A 21,186-nucleotide genomic window follows, 5' to 3' on the forward strand; every position below is an offset into this window, starting at 1 on the left:
GTCCTTGGGCAAGACACTTAACCCACATTGCCCACAGTGTCTGCGTACACTGGTGTGTGAATGTGTGTGTGAATGGGTGAGTGGTTCCTTGTTGTAAAGCGCTTTGAGTGCCTTGAAGGTGGAAAAGCACTATAGAAAAATGTGACCATTTACCATTTACCATATTGTGATGGACCACGATATTATTGTGAGAACTTTGACAACACGATATCACAATATTTCGGTTATTGTTACATCCCAGATGCTAATAGATTTTAATTCAGTTTCAGTAATCCAAACAAAGCAGCCCTGCAGGTATGACACTTGCTCATTGACATCTGTTCTAAAATCTGTCAGGTATACATGCCAGGTGACTCAGTCTGGGTCTGGCTCCTCTTTGGGCTGTGACCCTGGGTGACCCTGTTATAATCTTATCACCACTTCCTCTGACCAACAAAGGGTGTTTCACTTCATGTACCCTAATCTCCAACACTGGCATCTACAAAATGGCAGTGACGTGTGCTAAGTGGGCTTCCTGACTGAGTGAGCAGAGGCAGCTGAGGAGCACAAAGCCACCTCTGTCTCTTCAGAGGTGACGGACGATGACTGATGAGAGAAAAGGGGGCGGAGTCAGGGTCAAAGTTCACAAGACTGGAGCAGATCCCTGGGCTAAATCCTTACCTCTGGCTAACGCACATGGCAGAGTCACATTTTTTATAGACATACTTTGAGATCATTTGTTATTCAGATTAGACGTTAGATAAGTAGATATTGGTGAGATCTAATTCATGGTTACACAGGGTCACAAGGAAAGAGGACAAGATGGGACAAGAAACAAAAAGACACAAACTGCTAGAGGCACACTGGAGTTGAGAAGAACTTGTTGTCTATAGGTCAACGAGTTGGAGACACCTACACATCGTGTGGTTTCTCAATTATGAACAGGTTTAAAATGCTAAAGGCAAACCACGTAACCAGCCTTATCTCACATACCAAAATTCCCACCCAGTTTCCACATAACACAGGATTCTGAAATATTCCTGCTTTAGTTTCCTCCTGTCATTCGCTAAACTGCAAACTACCATTACAATAACTAATGAAATATCATGATATAGTATTGTCAAAAGTCTCAGAATAATATCATGGGCTGTCAATATATATCGAATCACAAGTTCCTTTGCATGGTTTTATAGTAGCAACAACTACATATCCCATGATTCATTTCAGTGCAGACAACATGAAGAAACAGGTTTTTTACTTGAATTCTTGGGATTTTGACGGTAATAATTCACACCAAAATCTTGTCAAGGTGTTTTAAAAGCAAAAAAAGTGTCCCATCTACTATTATATTAGCTTCTTCAAAATATCGCAATAAATATTGTATATATCATTACACCAGTACAATAACTTATACCTCATTTGATTGTAAGTTCAAATATCAGAAATAATTGAGCACAAAAGGGTTGTCCAAGGCATTGTCCAATGTTATGTGTTTTTTTTTTATTTGGTTGTGATTGTGGCAGTTGTAAAACAGTTTTTATCTATATCTGTCTACACTGCAATGCAAACCTATAGCTTACACACAATAGCACAACAGACAAAATAACCATCAAATGACCTTTAATAAATCAACTAAACTCCAAAATGTCATCTTAAGTGGTTATGTCTTTTTGTTGACAGTGTCGTCTGCTTAAGTCACAAAGCCTATATGCAAATGTACCTGTCTGACATTTACATCTGTACAATATGGAGTTCACAAGCAGGTCAGGTCAACAAGTGCAGGTAAGTGGAACTACTGTTTGGGTGTAGGAAAAGAAAAATACTAAAGGGTTAGCCATGTAACCTTTGGGTCTATGTAAATACCCATCACTCTCCACTCTCTTGGTCAGTCGGTCAACCAGGCATCCACAGCTCGTTACCACCAGCATAAACAGCCTATAAAGTGCAGGCTCCACCGCAAAACTATCCGCAACGCCCCCACCCAGAGCACAAGTTCTTCAATCTCCACCCTTTTTTTTTTTTTTTGTCATTTGGGTCCAAGTTCCAACTTTATATTTTTGATGCTGTTTGTTGGCAATATAAGACCACAGTCACAGAATCATGATGTCGTCTAGCAGCATTCTGAAGCAAACAAGTTAGCTTTGTTAAGAAGGACTTGTGTGTGCTTTAAAAAAAAACACTACTACTGATGCTGCAGTTCTCAACGCCAAAACTATAATTAAAGACCACTCTACTTGCAAGGAGCCTCGCAAATGGTGAGAAACTAAGTGCAGACGCAGAGACGGACAAGTTAGGCATCAGAAAATAACTATGTGCAACAGGTAAGCCCCCATTACAGCTAAACCACGGTTCAAAGCAATGGCTATGGAGATATAAACATCTCGTCATTTTATTCCCATGACATGTACGCGGTATGATCAGGGTGGCCCTATGTACTGATTACAGACCCATTTACCAACCCCATAATGGCTGCCTATGCGAACCACAATAAAGATGAGCAGGGCTTGAAGCAGGAAATGGACTCAACTCATTTAGAAAGCCATGGGAATAGTGCACTTTTTACAGACGCATCAACACCACAAGGAGCCAGCTAAACTTAGTGGGTATTGTGCTGCTATGATCTGTGACAATGCTTATTTGGTTTTGTGGGGTAGACATGGTAAAGACGAGCATAAGGCTTAATTTTCTTAAATTGTCTTATATTTTCCACTGCTTGTATGGCTATGTGCTATAAATGAGGGTGGTGCCAGGCAGACTGAAGGCAAGCAATGCTATAGGAGGTTCTTTTATCTTTAGTCATAGTTTTCTTGACCTACTAGTTCATAATTTAACACCATTTTGGTGGCTTTGGCCATGTGGACACTGTGATGTGATTTGGCTCTTCCTGTCATAAACTTTATAGTTTATGGTACTTGAAACTGTGCACAGAATACATACATAAAAAGAAAATCTGTTCCCATACTAATTCCGATACTATGGTGTTAATTATTTACCGATACCTGATAACAAGTACCACTGCAAAGATTGAAAACAGTATTTATTTCCTTTATACAAAAATAAAGACAAAACAGATCCAAACGTATTAGGTAGCTGTTATTTATCTCATAAGTAACTATGACCAAATTTGCATAAACAAAAATTCTAACCATTTTATGAGAGTTTCTGTACCAACTTTGACCAGTAAATACTCTTATTACATACATTTCCAAACTAGAACCGATATTTGTAAGCAGATATCCAATACCAGCACCCAGTATGCGCTAATTTATGTCTTGTCACAACTGTATGGATACACTTGGGATGACTATATACATGTTGAGCCTTTTGAATTGAATATGCCTGGCAAAAGTCCTACCAAATCCAGCAAACTGTATATACATGGGTTGTTCATTTAATAAAAAACTACAATCCATATTCAAAAACATGTAGGCTCCCTGTCTCAAATCCTATCACATATGGTAGATGCTTTACCAAGGACCTTCCACACATGCGTGACACAAATAAACAAATAGTCCAACCGTGCAACCTAAGACTAAAACATTACTGGAGGCTGCAGTCTTGTGGGCAGTCGATCCAGTTCTCCATGCAGGTGTGGGAGGGTGAGTCATGCACAGTGACAGTACAACAGTTTGTCACCCACGGGCCACATAAGCCATGATATTATCTAGTTTAGACAACATAACAGACTTGGAAATGTATATACTTTTTTTTTTTACAGGTCATATCTTATGTAAAATTGACTGTTGAGAGCTTTAAGGCATGTTAGAATGTTGTTGTTTTTTTATATTTTACTTTTATGTTTTGTTCAGCAGAGATGAGTAATTCCCGAATAGAAATTATCCAAAATATTCTGGAGAAGATATATGAAGTTTCAAAAACAGTGAAGCACTTCCTGTATTACCACATTACATCACAAATTGGAACAAAGTGTTTTCAGTTTCAGAGAAGAACTCAGCCTAAATATGCAAGTTTTGTGTGTTAATCATGTGTGAATGAAACAAAACAAAAGTCCAGGTATGTTTTTGACAGGAAACATTCTAACATTGATCAGAAAATGTTGTAATATGGGCCCTTTTAGATTGATTACACTCCTATAACTGTTACATTTGAAAAAATACTACTAGGCTTACATACAGGTGGATTGTGTGTTTACCTGTTCCAGTTCTGGGTCAGATGGATTAGCAAAGTGACAGACCTGTTTTGATAAATATATAGTCAAGAACGCATGGATTACAACACGCAGCAGACACAAAAGAGGCTCCCAGGTGCAATGCATCATTAGCAACAATATGTGGATTCTTTGTAGAACCCAAGCAAAACAATGACCACTCCCTTTTTTACATATTTTTCCATTACAGGTGCCATAGCAAAATGACAAATTATCCTAGAAAACAAAACAAAACAAAACAAAACAGGAAACTGTGGATGATCAACAGACAGTGAATGGCATTAGATCTTTGAAAAGCTGAAAGTCCAAAAAAGTACCATGGGAATTTTCTACCAACTCCCAATGACTAACCATATCAAAACAGAAGCAAAACAGTTTCACAAATTCATATCTTATCAGCTTCACCTATTAAAGGAGTTTCATTTCTATTATAAAGCCATACAAACAAACGACAGTAAACTTTGAACCCTGTGGCACGTGCTTTGGAGATTCCTGATGAAACATAAACACAGAATCTATTTACGTTAGGCTCATCAGTGCACCGTCCGTTCTGTGAAAACATAGGCTGGTCCATTAACCCTCCTTATCACTCATCGCTCTCTAATGTAGCAGGCAGCCAACAATACAGAGTCGACACAGCTGACAAATTCAACTGAAATGTGATAATGCATTGTAATGAGATTATTTGATATAATAAGCGATCTATTTTCAGTGGTAAAAAAGGTTACATCCAATTCTGGGCATTAATCTGCATCTATATAAAGCTGTTTTAATTCATTTTGATACTAGGGAAAAATGCTTGATACTCAATGTGATTTCAATACCACAACGAAAACACAAAACAGACAACAATAGACAAGAGAATGATAGAAACACCTGCTTGTTTCAATGGATGTGTCATTGCTCTGCCTGGAATGTTCCACAGTGTGACATTAAAAAAGTTGTTGTTTAAAAAAAGTGTCTCTATCTACACGTCTCCAACACTCTGGCTCACTAGGAAATGAGACCCTATGTCCAAAATTCCAAACTGTCCCTTTAAACAACTTTACCTTACATTCTCTTACATTCTCCACAGATCTGACCTGTGACATCCACCAGAAAAGTTACACAATGCACTTTTAACTAAGCAATATTATCTTGTGGTCAAAAATGATCCACTCATATTATTTTGGAATCAGTAACTGCTACAATTGGTATACAGTTTCAAAACTAGTTTAGCCTGAATTAGTACATGGATTTGATTTGATTTATGTTTTGACAACCCTTATCACAAGTATTCCTCACAAGTATAATTTCTGCAGGAGTAACATGCTCACCTACAGACTGCAATTACTTTCTCCTCTAGTTGCGTGCGTTGCAAGCCACACGGCATAGCACCAGCTGGAACTTCACTCTGTGCTGGTGACAGGAAACTGGACTAGTCTGAACATGTTCAAAACTAGCTCTGCTCTGGCACTCTCCCAAATGCCATGCTATAGTGAGCCCAAGTGCTGCTGCTAACACCAACACTTCATAAATGTGCTTTAAAGGTACACTACATAACTTTTCGACTGGGGTTCCATCAGCTTGTTGTATCATATAATGAAACTTTGCTTTGAAAGTTTCATTATATGACATTAAACAGAGCTACCTTATATTTATTAAATTACAGGTGGTTTTATAGCTCAGAAATTTCTTAAAAAAACAAACAAAACCAAAACAAACAAAAAAACAGCCAATTTGACAGTGAGTGAGGTTGTCTCTCCACAAAACTGACCAGGAACTTGGCCTGGTTTGATCTCCATGAAGATTAGAACTGGGTATCATTAAGAAGTTGCCAATACGATACATACCTCGATACATAGGCCACGATACAATACATATCTTGATACAGTAAGCTTCTATAAAATTCTTTAAATATATATTTATTCTATAAAATATATTTCAAATTGATTTGATACGGTTCAATAAAAAATAAAAGCTAAATCATGGCTGTGATACTAAAAGTCTTTGTTAAACTCTTGTGGAAAGTTCATATGAAACACAAACATTTTAATCATCAAAATGGTGAAAATGTCAAATGTGTCACATAAACGATTTTCCTTCCTCTGAACAAGCAACAAAATTGTAGCTGTAGCAAAATAATTTAATAAAATATACCAAAAAATACTCTTGGCGATGCGAATGGCGAATACTGTATCATCACATGAAATGATATGATATATCAATATTTCGATATTTTTGCACATCCCTAATGAAGATACAAAGGTTTAATGAATTACTGTGAAAAATTCCAGACAAGGCAATAACATTTCCATGGTGAAACACATTTGACAGCTCCTCCACCAAAAAAGTTACACAATGCACCTTTTAAGTCATAATGTCATTAGGCTCTGGTAGCCACGTGACAATCGGGGGTTTAAATCACCTAAATGTAACCTCTGGCTCTGGCCCTGGATGGTGTCTGGACAACTGGGACATGTGTTTTGAGAGCTCATTCTTTGGACTGTTGGTTTGGTAGGTGCAAAAACAGCCCACGTCTGCATGCCTCTCGTGTTCTGAGGTTATCAGACCATGTAGGCATTAGAAACCCTTTGAAGAGACTACCAACACTTTCTCCCATGGTTGTCATACCACAGTGCCCTTGGTGTTATGACCTAAGAATAAGTGTGGAAATATGATCCTATATGTTGTTTTTTTTTGGTTTTTTTTTTTACAAATATTACAATTGTTATTAGAACTGCAAAGATTTAGTTCACATGTCCAGGAGCAATAACATTTGAACACTGAAATATGAACTGCTGAAACTAATATATAAGAGTTGGATGCATTTTAGAACATGTTTATGGAGGTCTAGAGCGCGTAATATTACATTATATGCAGGCATTATTGCACTGAAATCAATTGTGTTTCGCTAATTAATTTCAGTTTGATTAAAAAATGATAATGTTATGGCATGAATTAACCCAAAGCAAACCTCATGGCCAGTATAAAATCTGCACAGAGCCCCTCAAATTGCATTGCAGCACAGTATTCCCATGGCTTAAACAGGTCATCTGACAGGGCAACACTGAAACAAGAGTCAAGACAAGTAGCTCACAGGTCAAATAAGCAGAGATCAACTGAAGGATTTGCAATGCACATTTTATTTGAATAAAAAAGGCATTGTGGTGAATTCCCAGCTGACAGGAACACACCCGGGACACTGGTCTGGTTTCCTGTTGTTGTAATGGCCTCTGAATGGACAATAAATGCAAATCCAAACTGACTGTACGGTAATCCAGAGGGCGCTGTGCTATCATTTTAAAACATTAGCGCTCTTTTGTGTTTTTGGATAGCTTTAAATTATTGATAATTTCTGCACAAGTTCCCATATGCCCAGTATCCCAGGGCTATAGGGCTGTGACATGAGGCCTTGTGAGAAACAGGCAGTGCAGGGACTGACAGGGTTGGAACTCTTTTGAGTCCACTCTCCCCAGGGGGAGTCCTCTTTCAGCGCAGTCACAAATCCAAAAAGACCAGTTCAGGGGCAAAGCTAAACAGTTATCTACCCATCAATACGACACAATAGGATAACACTAGAACTGAATGACTAAGAAACTGGTAATGGACAAAGGTGGGAGTTACTGAAAGATACTTAAAACAGGAAACTGAAGTAGATACAGATCATATGGGTCACAGGGGCGCATGCCTTTATTGTAATGCAGAGAGAGATACCTTCATGACCTCATAGAAGAGAGCATTTGACAGGCATGGACTTGGACACAATCCTGTTATTCCTGGTCAAAGATAAAAGCAGATTCAGAGCTTGTTTGCTACCTTCCTGACAGGCTAATTAACTTCTTGGCACCCAAGTGAAATCCAAAGAGCTGTATTTAAGCCATAAATGACGTATTCACTCAACAACTAAAAATCTCCATCAAAACAAGGTGAAAACCTGTCAATAATTAAAATAATTTATGGATTTATAATTTTGGATTTTGTATGAGATGCCACACCTACACTTAACAGTTTAGGACTTGACAGTTACAAGCCTGATGAGCCAAACTATCCTTGATTCAGTGGTCTTGCCAATGTCAGCTTCCATAATGACGAATAAGGATCATATTTAGCAAATGACAAGCAGCGTGCGACTTTGAAGTATACAGCATGCAATAATAGCGTGGGTCACAACAATGTAACAATGGCATTTGCATACTCTCATTAAAAAGTACTGAAGAAGGCGACGTGTTAAAGGGCTACACATGACATATGGTTTGGCCATCACACCACACCACATGTCGTGTTAAAGGATCAGAGCTAATGCTGAAGGAAATACTCCTCAGGGCATCTGCACTTCTGAAAAACAATTGAGTTTTAAGTCAAAAAACAAAAGCCCTTTCACTTGTAATAAACATCCACCAGCTACTGTGTTTGAGCCCCTTGAACAATGTAAGTCATTAACTGTCTCAATACACAAAAGAAGCCCTGTGTAACTGGAAAACAACCTGAGGCAAAGTGGACCACAGGGCTGCATTAAGTTCAGTTTAAGACTAAAGCAACTTTTAGCAGACTGTCACAGCCAAACCCAAACCCAAACTCTAAGCAAACAATAACAGCATTTGTTTTAGTTCAGTTCTGCAGTTTTGTGGGTCAGTAGACCAAGAGTTTTCCCCAGAATTAAACATTTATGAGCATGAATTTATTTTTATCACTGCAAAATAGATAAGCAGATGTCTGGTACATTGGTATACCCTTCTTTGTTCACAGGTTTAAAAGTTTAGCCTCAAAATACCCCCACTCAAGTTGAGCATACAGCATACAAGAAGTATTGCCTTACATGTTTAAATGGTAGATGACAGTTATAAGAGCCACAGTTGTTGCTTATGGTGTATTCGATTACTCAAGCAGTTATATCGTACTCCAATGCCTCCAAGGCTTATAGTCGTTTTTCAAATCATAACAGTGAAAGCAATATTATAATATTTTGGCTGTCATTTAAAACAACATACTTGATAAAGGTCTAAAGGAATTAAAGTAAATGTCAGTTATCTTTGTCACCAGTCCACACATGGAATGTTTGCAAGAGTCTGCAAATCCAGAGGTTTGGGGGCAACTGCTGAGTCAGGTTTTCACTTGACTGAATGCATTGGAGCCAGTTGGGACAACTAATCCTGTGTCCCAGCAAGCCATGGACAGCTCTTTTCAATGGGCACACAGAGGCTAAGCAGCACACACAATCGCCTTTAGCTCCCCAGCTGTGAGCACAGGCCAGGGAGCCACTAGAGTGAGTGTGGCATAGAGGTGGGTGATATGGCAAATCACAGCCAGATCCCAATATTAATTTTATCATGATTCATGTACACTTTAAAATAACTTCACTGTGAGAAATAGTACAACAATATGACCAAAGCAGAATATCACCACTGAGACAAGATCTCGATTAGATTTTCATCGACTTATCGCCCAGCCTTACTGTGGCATCTTTAAGATATAGTAAGCAAATGTTTGAGAGGAAAGTGTGTTTCACTGGTGTGATAAACAGACCATTCCTTCTCAGGTCTTATAATATACACAGTACAATGGCTGTGTTTATAATGACAGCAACAGGACAACTTCCACCCACTGGTTGAATTTTTACAGCACACACTAGACATACCAATGCTGTGACTGAGGTCAGGTTCAAAAACTAATCATGATGTCACTGTCATTATGAAAGAATTCCCCTGAGCTTCTGAAACCAATTAGTTTTATCTGACGCCACTTTCTTCGAAGGAATTACACTTTAAGAATTAAAAGATGATCAGTTTCAAGATGATGAAATGTATACTGGACTATACCCATCATGAAATAACCATTTTATTACAAGAAGGCATAGTCCTTGTCGTTGTATCATACAGACCATAAAGACAATTTGTTGACTTTTTTTTTTTTTTTTTTTTGTACGTACGTTAACCACCTGTGCTCTAATTCCAAAGGCTACAAGGGGCTACTGTCAGAATAGGCAATATTTGATCAGGCTACATCTCCCTTGTAACAGGATGAGTCGAACAGAGCTGAGCTGACACTGCACTGGGAGGTTGTGAACAGACTCAAGTAGCTTCAAAAATGCAGCTCTATTGTTATGAGCGCGCCTCCGTGCAGCACAAGTATGCTGTCACTCACTCTGCTCAGTATCTACGAAACCAGAGATAATCTGGGCAGCTCGGGGTTAATAGTTCAGGCAACGGGCTATGCTATCTGCCATACGACCTATTTCACTAAAACTGATCATATGTATCCAAAACTAAACGTACCTTTCATCCACTCCACAACTTGCTTTGGGGTCCACTTGGTTATCGGCTCCATGGTGTCTTCAAAAGGCTACTATCGGGTTAAAAATGTAGAGCAGTGTGCCAATTGTGGCGAAAAAGTCAAACAAAACACGGTCAGAGAGTTGTCACATTTTCTGAAGCTGCGGCGAGGAGTTCCCGTGTGTTTGTGTTCGGAGCGCACACTTCAGTCACTTCTCAACTCTGTCCACGCATGACTAGAGCACGGGAGGCCGGCCTAAAATCCCCCACAGCTCCCGAGTCCCCACAGCTCCCAGGCGCACAGGCGTGTGAGTGGTGGTGCCTTCATGGTGCAGGAAAAATGCTGGGACTTTATACAACTCAGCAGAATGTAGAAAGTTCAGTCACGCAAAAAGGAAACAGTAGGCACGAAGTCTAACTCGTAGGTTATATCTTACCTATTTTTCTCTTAATATTTTATCATTCACTAATGGAAACGCCTTTAAAATATTTAATGTTTGATAAAATGATATAATGAGTGTAATCTCTCATTCGTACAGGAGTGGTTCAGAGTTGAGACAGTTTCAGCTGTAGTCAACTGCGTCTTGATCGCAAAAATAATATCCATATGACCACCGTTGAAACCGTCTCTACTTTATAACTCTCTATTGTAACAGCTGTACTAATATAATCTGAAATTTACACATGTCACTTGAACGAGACTGTTGTGATGTTTGTAAAGCTCCACCCTTATTTGAAATTAGAGGCGTCCTCATTACATGTGGTAGCTTTAATGTTTGTTTTTCAATCATCTTTACACAGGACTGTTTGCCTTGACTAAAACCGAAGGCAAATAAGTACATGTATGAAGCATTTCTGTGGCCTGTATCTCAGAATTTAACTGGACCTTTAATTTAACCCTTAACTTACCTTTAATTAGGCCTTGGATCTAATTTTATTGAAGGCTTTAACAAATATAGGTCTATTAATCATAACACATATTTGGTCTAATCAAATCATGTAATTTTTGTTTTCACACGGGTCACATTACTCAGTTTTACTTTTCTGTTTGTATACTGAAGCAATTTATAGTCTACTGCCATCTGTTGGCGTCACTGTGAAATAATAACTTTACTTTTTAATTAAAATTTTATAGGACTTGTCGTTGACATTCCTGGGAATAAACATACTCAGTGTGAAGCCTATTTGTTATTGCGGGTTTTAAAATATGGATATAGGAATATTACTCTCACTTTAGCTAATTACAGATTTGAAGTATTTAGATTTAGTGCAATCTGAGTAAGGTCAACACGATTAACGCCATTGTGGGAGTTGGAGCAGAGAATGAAATAAAGGCTGATGGGCAAAAACGGTCAAGTGTTTACCCAATGAAGAACAGAATGAATTGTTGAATAAATTAAACTCTGTGTTGTATACTCCTGTAAGTGTATTTTTATCCCCAATACTTCTAAGGAAAAATACACCCAAACAAAAACCTGCTAAAACATATAAAGACACACATGTTTTTGAATCAACATTTATTTTACAGTCAAAATACAGGAAGTTCAACTTTGGCACTTTATACTATGCTGGCTCTCACATTTAGATCAAACTAATTATGGCAAGATACACAAATACCAGCACTTGAAAGTCTAATACTATTTCTGATGAGACTGAGAGATATATACTCAGTCATGTTATTTGTAAATAACTGAGAATATAGTGTATATACTGGATGAAGAAAATAAAAATAAAAACATATACATATACTTTGTATACTAAATACAAATATTTAAAGCCAAACTAAACTAAATATTAACAGATCTCATATGGAACATGCTTCCTAATATAGGGCTGGAATACAAACATTGACTCTTAGATTTCTAGTCTAAGCATTAAAAGGGACTATAAAGAAGGCAGTGTAGCTTTAGCACAGAGGATCGTGTGTGCTGATCTGAATGATGGTGACTGAAGCCTTCACGAGGAAAAAATGGGGCCTTAGAGTTACTTAAAGTATTTGATTTTATATACATTTGACTACAACGGTATATCAGTGTACTTGTTGATACTCTTGTTCATAGATTTAGTGCAGTATATTTTCTAATACAGATTTTCATGGGGCATTTGATGGGTTTGTAGAAACTGCTGGTTTGGCATTGAGGTACTCAAGTACAAAGACTTGAATGATCTTATTGAGGTTTTGAATGGAGGCACGATCCAAATTCTGCTCATTGTCATCAAATGTGTGCCAGACAGTTGGGAATGGAGAGGGGATGAGGTGGAGAACGTGCACACCTGTGCAGAAAGTAAAGAGTATATTATCTGACAAGTAAAACAAATAAAATCTGAACATAGTATAGTCTGAAGTACCTCTCATTAGGAATGGTATGTGGTCATCTTGGACACGGCCTACAGGAACATTTGGCCAGAAATACTGAATGTCATTTGGATGATCCACGAGTTGGTTCATGGAGTGAAGACGGCGTTCTGTGAAAACAATGATAAAAAAAAAAGATAAAAAAATTACAATAAAAACATCAGGTCAGTACCTTGTTACTTTGCAGAGGGTAGGGCAGGGCAGTAATAATACACCAGTGCTGCAGTGCACATGCAGTTAAAACATGCAAAGTGGAGGGACAGACTAATAAAACATATTCATCACAGTGTCAGGATTTTGACTCTACATTCAACCTACTCTAGATGTTGAAAGCGCTCTCTTCTTAAATTGAGAATTCACATTTATATTTGGACAGTAAAGGTGGCAGAGAAAAACTTATGTGTCCGTAAGAGATTATACCTATGTTTTGGAGTCTGGTGAGCCAGCGTAATGTGCTGGAGAACTGGTTTCCAAAGCGAGGACTGGGGGCACCAATCAGGTCCAACAGGACAAACAGATCCTGAAACAAGAAGGTTTTAGTAACTTAGGGAACTGTTTGAAGAATTTCCTTTGTTTAAAGATCTTTTTTATATTGACTGTGATCTGCTGGGAGTTCATACCATGCCATGCAGCAGGTTGGTCCCTGTGGCTCCTGCGGGGTGAGGAGTAGACTCCATCTTTTCAGCCAGGTGTCGAGAGCCGTACAGAGAGTCAGAGGCTGTCCACTGGAACAGAGCCTCTTCTCCATCAAAGAAGAGCAGTTGCAGTGTCAGGTTGGGGTTGGAGCTCTATGAGGCAATTAACAAGACAATGAAATGTCACTCCTCGGCTCAATCACAGTGTTCTGCTGACCCCTTGTGGACATTTGTATAAACAACAGATGCACTTGAGAAACTAAATGATAATAGTTAAGAGGCAGATCAGCAAATTAGTATACAGCAAAGAATTTATGATTTTTGATTTAAATTATTTAATTGATGAATACTTCAACAGTTATTTAACTCTGTCAACTTGATTGTGAGGATGGCATTCTAGATGATCAAATTAAAGCTTCACTGTTTCTCTAATAATAATAATAAGTCTTTTCATGTCTCTTGAATGCTTCACTGATAGACAGCAGAATTCGGCTGAGTCATGTCTCTGTCTATTTTGTGGGCAAACAGCGACCTGACAAAGCAAAACAGCACTGGAATACATAATGTACTTTTCATTATTGGTAGATTTACATCATAAACATAGAAACATGAGCCAACTAAGGAACAATTTGTCAAAACAGCATATTGAGTTACTATAAAAAGTGTTTCCTAACCTTCTGAGCTTTAAGTTCTTCATCCAAGGCCCGTGCCAGCTCAAGCATCATGGCACAGGGCACAGCAGAGTCCGTGGCGCCCTGGAACTCCCTGCCATGGAACTGTGGGGGGTAGTACTTAGAGTCATAGTGACAGGCCAGCACCAAGCGGCGTTTGGCTGAAGGGTTGAGAGTGGCAATGATGTTAGTGAAGGGCAGGGGGCCATATGGAGTCTGAGACATGAACCTGTCTTCTGTCACTTCCCATCCTGCACTCAGAGATCCCAAGGTTGTTTTGATGTGCTATAGAGAAGTTATAAGACTATTACATACTACACTTTTTGGCTATTATTGTGTAGACAGAGAATTATGTATATTTACTCACCTCTTGTACAGCCTGGCTTCCCGGAGATCCTGGGTACCTGGTGACAAGAAGCGGTCTTAAATCCCTCTGCCACATCTGATCCAAGTTAGTGTGAGAGAGAGCTGTCCGGATCTCTTCTGGTGTTAGCATGGTGGCTCTGTGCTGCAGCTAAAAGACAAAACGTACAGCATTTTCAAGGCATCACAAACTATTTGAAAGGAAGAGTAACATATTAAATGTAGGTTTTAGAATGGGATTCATGCATAAAATTACTGTAAAGAGATAAATGTTTGCTGTGATACCCCAACTAGTTATTCAGTATATTAAGATTATAAACAAGTGGTTTGATGACACATTATTGACACAATCGAAAAAGCCGAGTCATGGTCTACTATGTGCCAGTGATACTGTTATGTAACAGTATCATTGAGGTACCTCAACCAAGATATCAGATATCGTTACCAGAGCAAGTAGCAGAATTCTATTGATTATTCACTATCTTTATTTTACTTTTTAATCAATAGTGAAAAAATATTGACTGTCTAATACCATAAACTTTATTATTGATTTGAACACAAAGGTCACATGTACAAACCCCTGGTTGTTATGGTGACAATTAAACCGAATGTAGATAACACAGGTAAAACACAGTTTTCTTCACTTCAGAAAAATAAAATAAAATACAATTTTGTATTTCAGAATCAAAACATGCTCTTACGAAACCTGTTGGGGGTTGTCTATGAGTCATACACCCCTGCCATAATTAGAGAGAGCAGCTCCACTCCAGGGTTGTAATTTCATGTGGTCACAAGACCAGTACACCCCACAAGTAAGCTTGCCAAGCTTACTCAGGGTTAACTGGGGGGTCCTCTTAGTTTAGTCTATAAATATCGAGATGTGCAGTTGTGGAGGATCAATGATGGAGGCCTTGCTGCCATAGCAACCAGGGAGAAAGAAGACGAGAGTACATGAACATGAACTACCAAGCAGCCTTCCAGTGCATGTCAATGACAATTACTGTTCACAACAGATGCTTACCTGAGTATGGACCTTATCAGAGTCCACAAAATTAGACTGTTAATATATATTATATATTCCCCTATACAAGACAGCACTCATTTCAAAAATGTATTATAAACTATAATTTTAAGTTGTTTATTTGTAGTGTATGTGCTATTAATAAACAGAAATTTTGAGATTTAATGAACTGTAAACAACAGAAGATATGCCTCTTTTAAATGTGAAAAAGTATTACCAAAACATCTCAATGTACGGCCAAGGTGGAAAGGAATAGAAGCAATAGGTATCTTACCTTTTCTTGTGTCCAAGGGACCCCATAACTAGACTGGATATATGTCACCACTATGACCATCGTGTAAAAGAAACACGCTGTAGTCCGCTCAGCCATCGTTGTCGTCGCTCCTCTCCACATTCCAGGCTGTCCTCTCTACAAGCTTACGAATCATGTGAAAGGCAGGAGGGAGGACCCGTGGCTCTCAGCGCCGTTCAACACCGCGCACCGCCACTGCGCGTCACTGTGAGCGTGTCCATTCACTCAGTGGTGAAATATACTCAGAATACAAAATATATGCTCAAGTTTTCTTTATATATATATATATATATATATATATATATATATATATATATATATATATATATATATATATATATATATATATATATATATATATATATATATATATATATATATATATATATATATTTGACTACTTTTATCGACTTAGCCTATCACCTTTCGCGCCTTTTAATTACAATTAACATTATTTACGATGAAGTTGCCTCTGAACAAAAGTATCTTATTGTTTCTAGTGTAACTCATTTGTAAAAATCTAGATAAAGGCAATAAATCGTAGAAACTATAGTGATTATAACTCAAATGGCATGAACCACGTGGTCATAAACCACATGGTGTTGTGACGTAGAAACCCGGAAGATTAGCCAAGATGTGTTCTTGTGCTGGAGCCGCCAGACTGCATGTCTGTCAGTGTGTGTTTATAAGTGCGTCTACAAAATTCTTCTAAAGGAATACTTTGCTTTGTAACAGTAATGGACGCACGCGAAGAGAAACGCTTAAAAGAGCTGCTCAATGAGAAAGACAGTGAGATTATGGCTCTAAAGAAGAGATTGTCTCATTTTGAAAAGGTAAAATCAAACATCTCACAAAGAACTGTAATAGGCTATAGGAAGAATATACTGTTAATGATCTCACTAATTATTGGTAATTTTTGTAGCATGTTTATATATAGACAGAATAATGCATTTTATCTTAGATTCAGATTTGCATATTATGTTTTATTTATTTATTTTCAAGAACAAAAGCATCACTCTGGAGCTGCTGGAAAAGGTGAAGCCCCTATCCCCTTTAGAAGCCAAAGCTTCACTTACTAATGAAGAGATCATGCGTTACAGCAGACAACTTCTTCTTCCCGAGCTTGGTGTCCAAGGTAGTGCAACGTAATATAAAACATAAAGTCTCTTAAATACTAAATACATTTTCAGATTCAAACATCTCTGCTTGTAGGCCAGTTAAACTTGTCTAAGACCTCAGTGTTGGTTGTGGGCTGTGGAGGGCTGGGCTGTCCTCTTGCTCAGTATCTTGCAGCTGCAGGCATAGGTAATATTATATTTTATTGCTACGTGCTTCCATGTTTTCTTGAACTGTTATAGTTTGATTAATATGTTGTTCTTAAATTTAAACAGGACGCCTTGGTCTGCTGGACTATGACGAGGTCGAGCTTAGTAATCTTCACAGACAGGTGCTTCATGGCGAGGAGAACCAAGGACAAGCTAAAGCTTTGTCAGCAACGTACTCAGTTCAAAGGTTGTTACAACATTACTGCTTATGCTAAGGCTTGAGGAAAACAGGCGGTTAAGGGTGTAAATAAAGACTTACAAATTACCAGTAAATGTTAAACAATATACATAATATATAATATTTGTTAGCGTATCCTTTTTTGACTTTTTAAAAGTTGTCCCTGTCATGGCAAATATTTCGTACAGCCACAAGAGGGAGTTGTTGTTTGTTAAATTCCAAATGTATCTCATTTCTTACGTCCAGTCAGATAGAATATAATGCCTGATATGAATTTATTAAGGATGTTAACTGTGACACAATGCATCCACAGGCTGAACCCAAATGTGGAGTGTGTTCCCTACCACTTGCAACTATCATCGGAGAATGCCTTGCAACTTATTGAACAATATCCTTCTGCATCACGCTCATTCTACTGTATACATGTCATAACACACTTGGCACTGCCTTAGTAAGTGAGTCTTGAATGTATCTCCTTAACCTTTAATTTCACATATGACATTGTGGCAGACTGTTCAGACAATGTCCCTACACGCTATTTGGTGAATGATGCCTGTGTTTTAAGCGGAAAGCCACTTGTGTCTGCAAGTGCTTTGAGGATGGAGGGTCAGGTGAGATTAAATACAATTTTAAAATACTTTTGAGTTTAATGTCTATTTGTAATTGTACCTGTATTTTAATTTGTAGTTAACAGTTTACAACTATAAAGGAGGCCCATGCTACAGATGTCTCTATCCTGTCCCTCCACCCCCAGAGACAGTGACTAACTGTTCAGATGGAGGGGTGTTGGGAGTAGGTTAGTAACTTTTCATTATTGTTTTGTGAAAAAATCCATTTGTGTATGTATATTTTAAACTCCTTGTTGGTGATTAATTAAGATTAATAAGCTTAATTTTATGATGTGGTAAATAGATATTTGCAAATGTTAAAATATATTTGCAATAACAAAGCAAGCCACAGTTAACAGTTACAATTGCAACATTTTACTGCAATAGTAGTATTGCAAAAGAAATTTGAATTCTATCTATGAAATCTACCTGGATGACTGAGGGATTACATATATCCTTCTTAGAGTAGTAGTCAGACTGCATTTTGCATCTATTACATTTTTTAATGTTTACTATAAAGTATTTTTGTCGATTTAGTTCCAGGTATAATGGGGTGTTTGCAGGCGCTGGAGGTTCTCAAGATTGCTTCAGGACGTGGTTGCATCCTTTGTTTATAGTCCATACAAATGCGCAATGTATCATTTTGTTTAGTGCACTAAACAATTCTACTATTTTACCATATGACATCAATTTACAAACTCTTTGAGCTTATCTGACTGACTGAATGTTTATGGTCATATAAAAGATATATTTTTTGCATCCTGTTCTTCTATTGTACTGTAACACACTTGCTAACACCTGGCCTTGATAAGCATTGTTTAGTTTCAGTTTAGATGACATTTATACACAATCAGGACAGATGCCAGCTTATTCCATTCTCTTAGCTGAGGTGGATAGGGGATAGAAGCAGGGAAACAAAGTAGCCTTTTTCCTTAACCATGCATGCTAGCTTCCTGTGGCCAACAGCTTGCAATGTTTGATGCCTTGGAGACCAGGTTCAGATCCATCAAGCTCCGACCCAAACAGGCCAACTGTGCAGTGTGTGGAGAGAACCCCAGTGTTACCCAACTTGTGGACTATGAAGCCTTTTGTGGATCGGCTGCAACAGATAAGGTTGGTTTGGTTATAAAGGGTTAATACCAAAATAAACTGTGTAGGCTGGTCCAATAGTTGAGAACCATTATTATTATTACATACGTTTTTACATCTATTTTTATTTTATAGGAAAAAACACATATAAAATAAACAATAAAAGATTGACACACAGAGGGAACAACAATTCAATTCAAAAACTAGTAGATATTGTTTGGCATAATGTAGCTTGGCATATTTGTCCCACTTATACCAGTAATTGGTAGAATGTCCATTTCCAGTGAACTTCCCATTTAATTTCTCCATTGTATAAATGTCCATTGTTATTTAAGCTTTGTCACTGATAGTTGTCTCATTCTGTGACATTCATTTCTTTGTGAGCTTATTTCCCTGCTACTAAAAGTACATCCCTAAGGTATCCAGCCATTGTTTCTATTACAGGAGTAGGTTATTTCATATTACTGCAGGGTCTGTGGCTTAAACAGGGTATCATAATGTTATGGTCAATCACTGTGTGTATGAAAATGCTTCTTGTGTTTCAGTGTCAAAATCTCAAACTCCTCTCCAGAGATCAACGAATTACAGTGAAGGTATTGAGCCTTAAGTTTAAAACAAGTGTTATTTATGCTCTGTTTATACTTGGCCATGATTATTATAAAATTACCACCAATTTTCTAAGATTTTATGTTCATTTATAAACTGATAGCATCTCAGTAGTGACCCAGCCTTGAATAGGAAATGACCTAAAATTGGCCTGATAATTTTGTTATGGAAAAGAATGTTCTGTTTGGGACAAGAGTGTAGAGCTATTTAATATTCCAGCAGAATGGGTGCTTTCAAACCAGATGAGTCATTATGTGCACAGATGTTATCAACACTGATTCTGTGCTAATGAAGATTGTGCAAGAGTTTCAATTAGACACAGCACAGCTACTGATTTAGAGAGTATCCATTAATTTAAAGCACCTTCAGTCAATCCCACTGCTGAGTCATTTGGTTTCCTAACTAATTATTTCTACATTTAACAACATCAACATGTATGTATGTACTCCTACTTTTTAAAATGTAATTCAAGTTTTATCATAATTGCAGGAATATAAAACCATATTGGACAGGACTGACCCCCATATTCTCTTGGATGTGCGTCCCGATGTGGAGGTGGACATATGCCACTTGCCCTTTTCCCTCAGTATCCTTCTGATCCAGATCCAGATATGGCTCTGTCTATGGGGATCATGTGTTCTCCTCCATATGTTTGCCTGGTTATATTGCTTATATTGCTGCCAGACATCCCACTCTCAAGTTTAGAGGAGAGGAAGAGTGATCAGATCCAGTTACTAAGGGACAGAATCAGCCAGTTGAAACAGCAGATGGCAGGTGACTGCCAGCCTGCAGGTAACGTATCAAAACACCACTCATGACTATTCATGCTTTTTAAAATGACCAGACACGTAAAGCCAAGTTTACATATTCACAGTCCATGCTGTTGTCTCAAAATGTGTGCGTGGTGGCATATCTTACACTGCTAGTAACAGATTGTAATGGTGTTGCTAGGCAATCCCTTTTCCAAAGCAGGTTCTGTCAACCTGGACAGCTGGCCTGCTTGAAAAATCACTATTCATTAACTTTATTTTAGTGTTCTAAATATTTATCTCTGTGGTCTTTATATACCAATGAGCTAAAGTTAACTCTAAAGTTAACTTTAAAGTTAACTTTAAAGTTAACTTTCCCCTTGTATGAATCTAATCATTTCATTTTTTTAAATTTTCAGTTACAAAAGATGGCAAAACAGTATTAGTCTTATCTGTTGAATATACAGCAAGCTATTAGTAATGCATGATATGGTATTAAAATGTTGTCTTATTATTTTCCAGTGTTTGTAATCTGTAAGCTGGGCAATTTCTCCCAAAAGGCAGTGAAAATATTGGAAGAAATGAGTGGATCAGAAATAGACCAAATCACAGTGAAAGACATTTGTGGTGGTCTTATGGCGTGGGCCAACACAGTGGACCAAACTTTTCCGCAGTATTAAGAATGTAAAAGATTTTATTTCAAGTATATTTTGTCCAGTTAATAAACATTTTCATGTATTTTATTTTCTATTGTGTGTGTTTTATTTTTTCATAAGGAATGGCTAGATATATAGCAGTCTTGTTTTAATTCTTGTAATTTAATTCATTAATTTGTTATTGACAGTGTAATAAACATCTTCCCTGTAGGCTACCAAAAAGCCAAAGACCAAAGCCT

General features: G+C 37.8%; 3 protein-coding genes across 3 annotated transcripts in view; 1 reads left to right on the forward strand and 2 right to left on the reverse strand.

Annotated features, from left to right (window-relative positions):
* Window positions 1-10,675, reverse strand: part of LOC110155311 (connector enhancer of kinase suppressor of ras 3) — a 32,022-nt gene extending 21,347 nt beyond the window's left edge. The window contains exon 1 of the mRNA XM_055156443.1: window positions 10,402-10,675. Within this exon, the coding sequence (XP_055012418.1) occupies window positions 10,402-10,453 (52 nt within the window). The 5' untranslated portion in view covers window positions 10,454-10,675. The remainder of the gene's footprint in view (window positions 1-10,401) is intronic.
* Window positions 10,676-11,900: 1,225 nt separating this feature from the next.
* Window positions 11,901-15,891, reverse strand: qpct (glutaminyl-peptide cyclotransferase). Its single transcript, XM_020919731.2, has 7 exons — window positions 15,719-15,891; window positions 14,428-14,574; window positions 14,064-14,345; window positions 13,375-13,542; window positions 13,175-13,274; window positions 12,748-12,864; window positions 11,901-12,672 (listed from the first exon to the last, which is right to left on the reverse strand). The coding sequence occupies exons 1-7, from the start codon at window positions 15,836-15,838 to the stop codon at window positions 12,491-12,493; spliced, it is 1,116 nt and encodes a 371-aa protein (XP_020775390.2). The 5' UTR covers window positions 15,839-15,891; the 3' UTR covers window positions 11,901-12,490.
* A 459-nt stretch (window positions 15,892-16,350) lies between these two features.
* Window positions 16,351-21,034, forward strand: mocs3 (molybdenum cofactor synthesis 3). The gene is made up of 13 exons (XM_055156869.1): window positions 16,351-16,569; window positions 16,739-16,871; window positions 16,949-17,041; window positions 17,128-17,248; window positions 17,553-17,627; window positions 17,733-17,850; window positions 17,927-18,035; window positions 18,385-18,447; window positions 18,797-18,960; window positions 19,482-19,529; window positions 20,032-20,128; window positions 20,227-20,334; window positions 20,814-21,034. Exons 1-13 carry the CDS (start codon window positions 16,474-16,476, stop codon window positions 20,969-20,971), a joined length of 1,383 nt encoding a protein of 460 aa, XP_055012844.1. The 5' UTR covers window positions 16,351-16,473; the 3' UTR covers window positions 20,972-21,034.
* The last annotated feature ends 152 nt before the right edge of the window (window positions 21,035-21,186 follow it).

The sequence above is a fragment of the Boleophthalmus pectinirostris genome, unplaced genomic scaffold, assembly GCF_026225935.1.
Source record: "Boleophthalmus pectinirostris isolate CB_2022bp ecotype Guang Dong unplaced genomic scaffold, ASM2622593v1 HiC_scaffold_10, whole genome shotgun sequence".
NCBI classification, from domain to species: Eukaryota; Metazoa; Chordata; class Actinopteri; order Gobiiformes; family Gobiidae; genus Boleophthalmus; species Boleophthalmus pectinirostris.

Bases quoted from the DNA above. Each gene is read 5' to 3' on its own strand.
- qpct (XM_020919731.2), bottom strand. From the start codon at position 15,838: ATGTGGAGAGGAGCGACGACAACGATGGCTGAGCGGACTACAGCGTGT. The intron at 14,575-15,718 runs GTAAGATACCTA...TTTGTCTTTTAG, and splicing joins TCCCTTGGACACAAGAAAAG to CTGCAGCACAGAGCCACCAT. The intron at 14,346-14,427 runs GTGAGTAAATAT...ACTTCTCTATAG, and splicing joins GAAGCCAGGCTGTACAAGAG to CACATCAAAACAACCTTGGG.
- mocs3 (XM_055156869.1), top strand. From the start codon at position 16,474: ATGGACGCACGCGAAGAGAAACGCTTAAAAGAGCTGCTCAATGAGAAA. The intron at 17,851-17,926 runs GTGAGATTAAAT...TTTAATTTGTAG, and splicing joins CTTTGAGGATGGAGGGTCAG to TTAACAGTTTACAACTATAA. The intron at 18,448-18,796 runs GCATCCTTTGTT...CATGCATGCTAG, and splicing joins GATTGCTTCAGGACGTGGTT to CTTCCTGTGGCCAACAGCTT.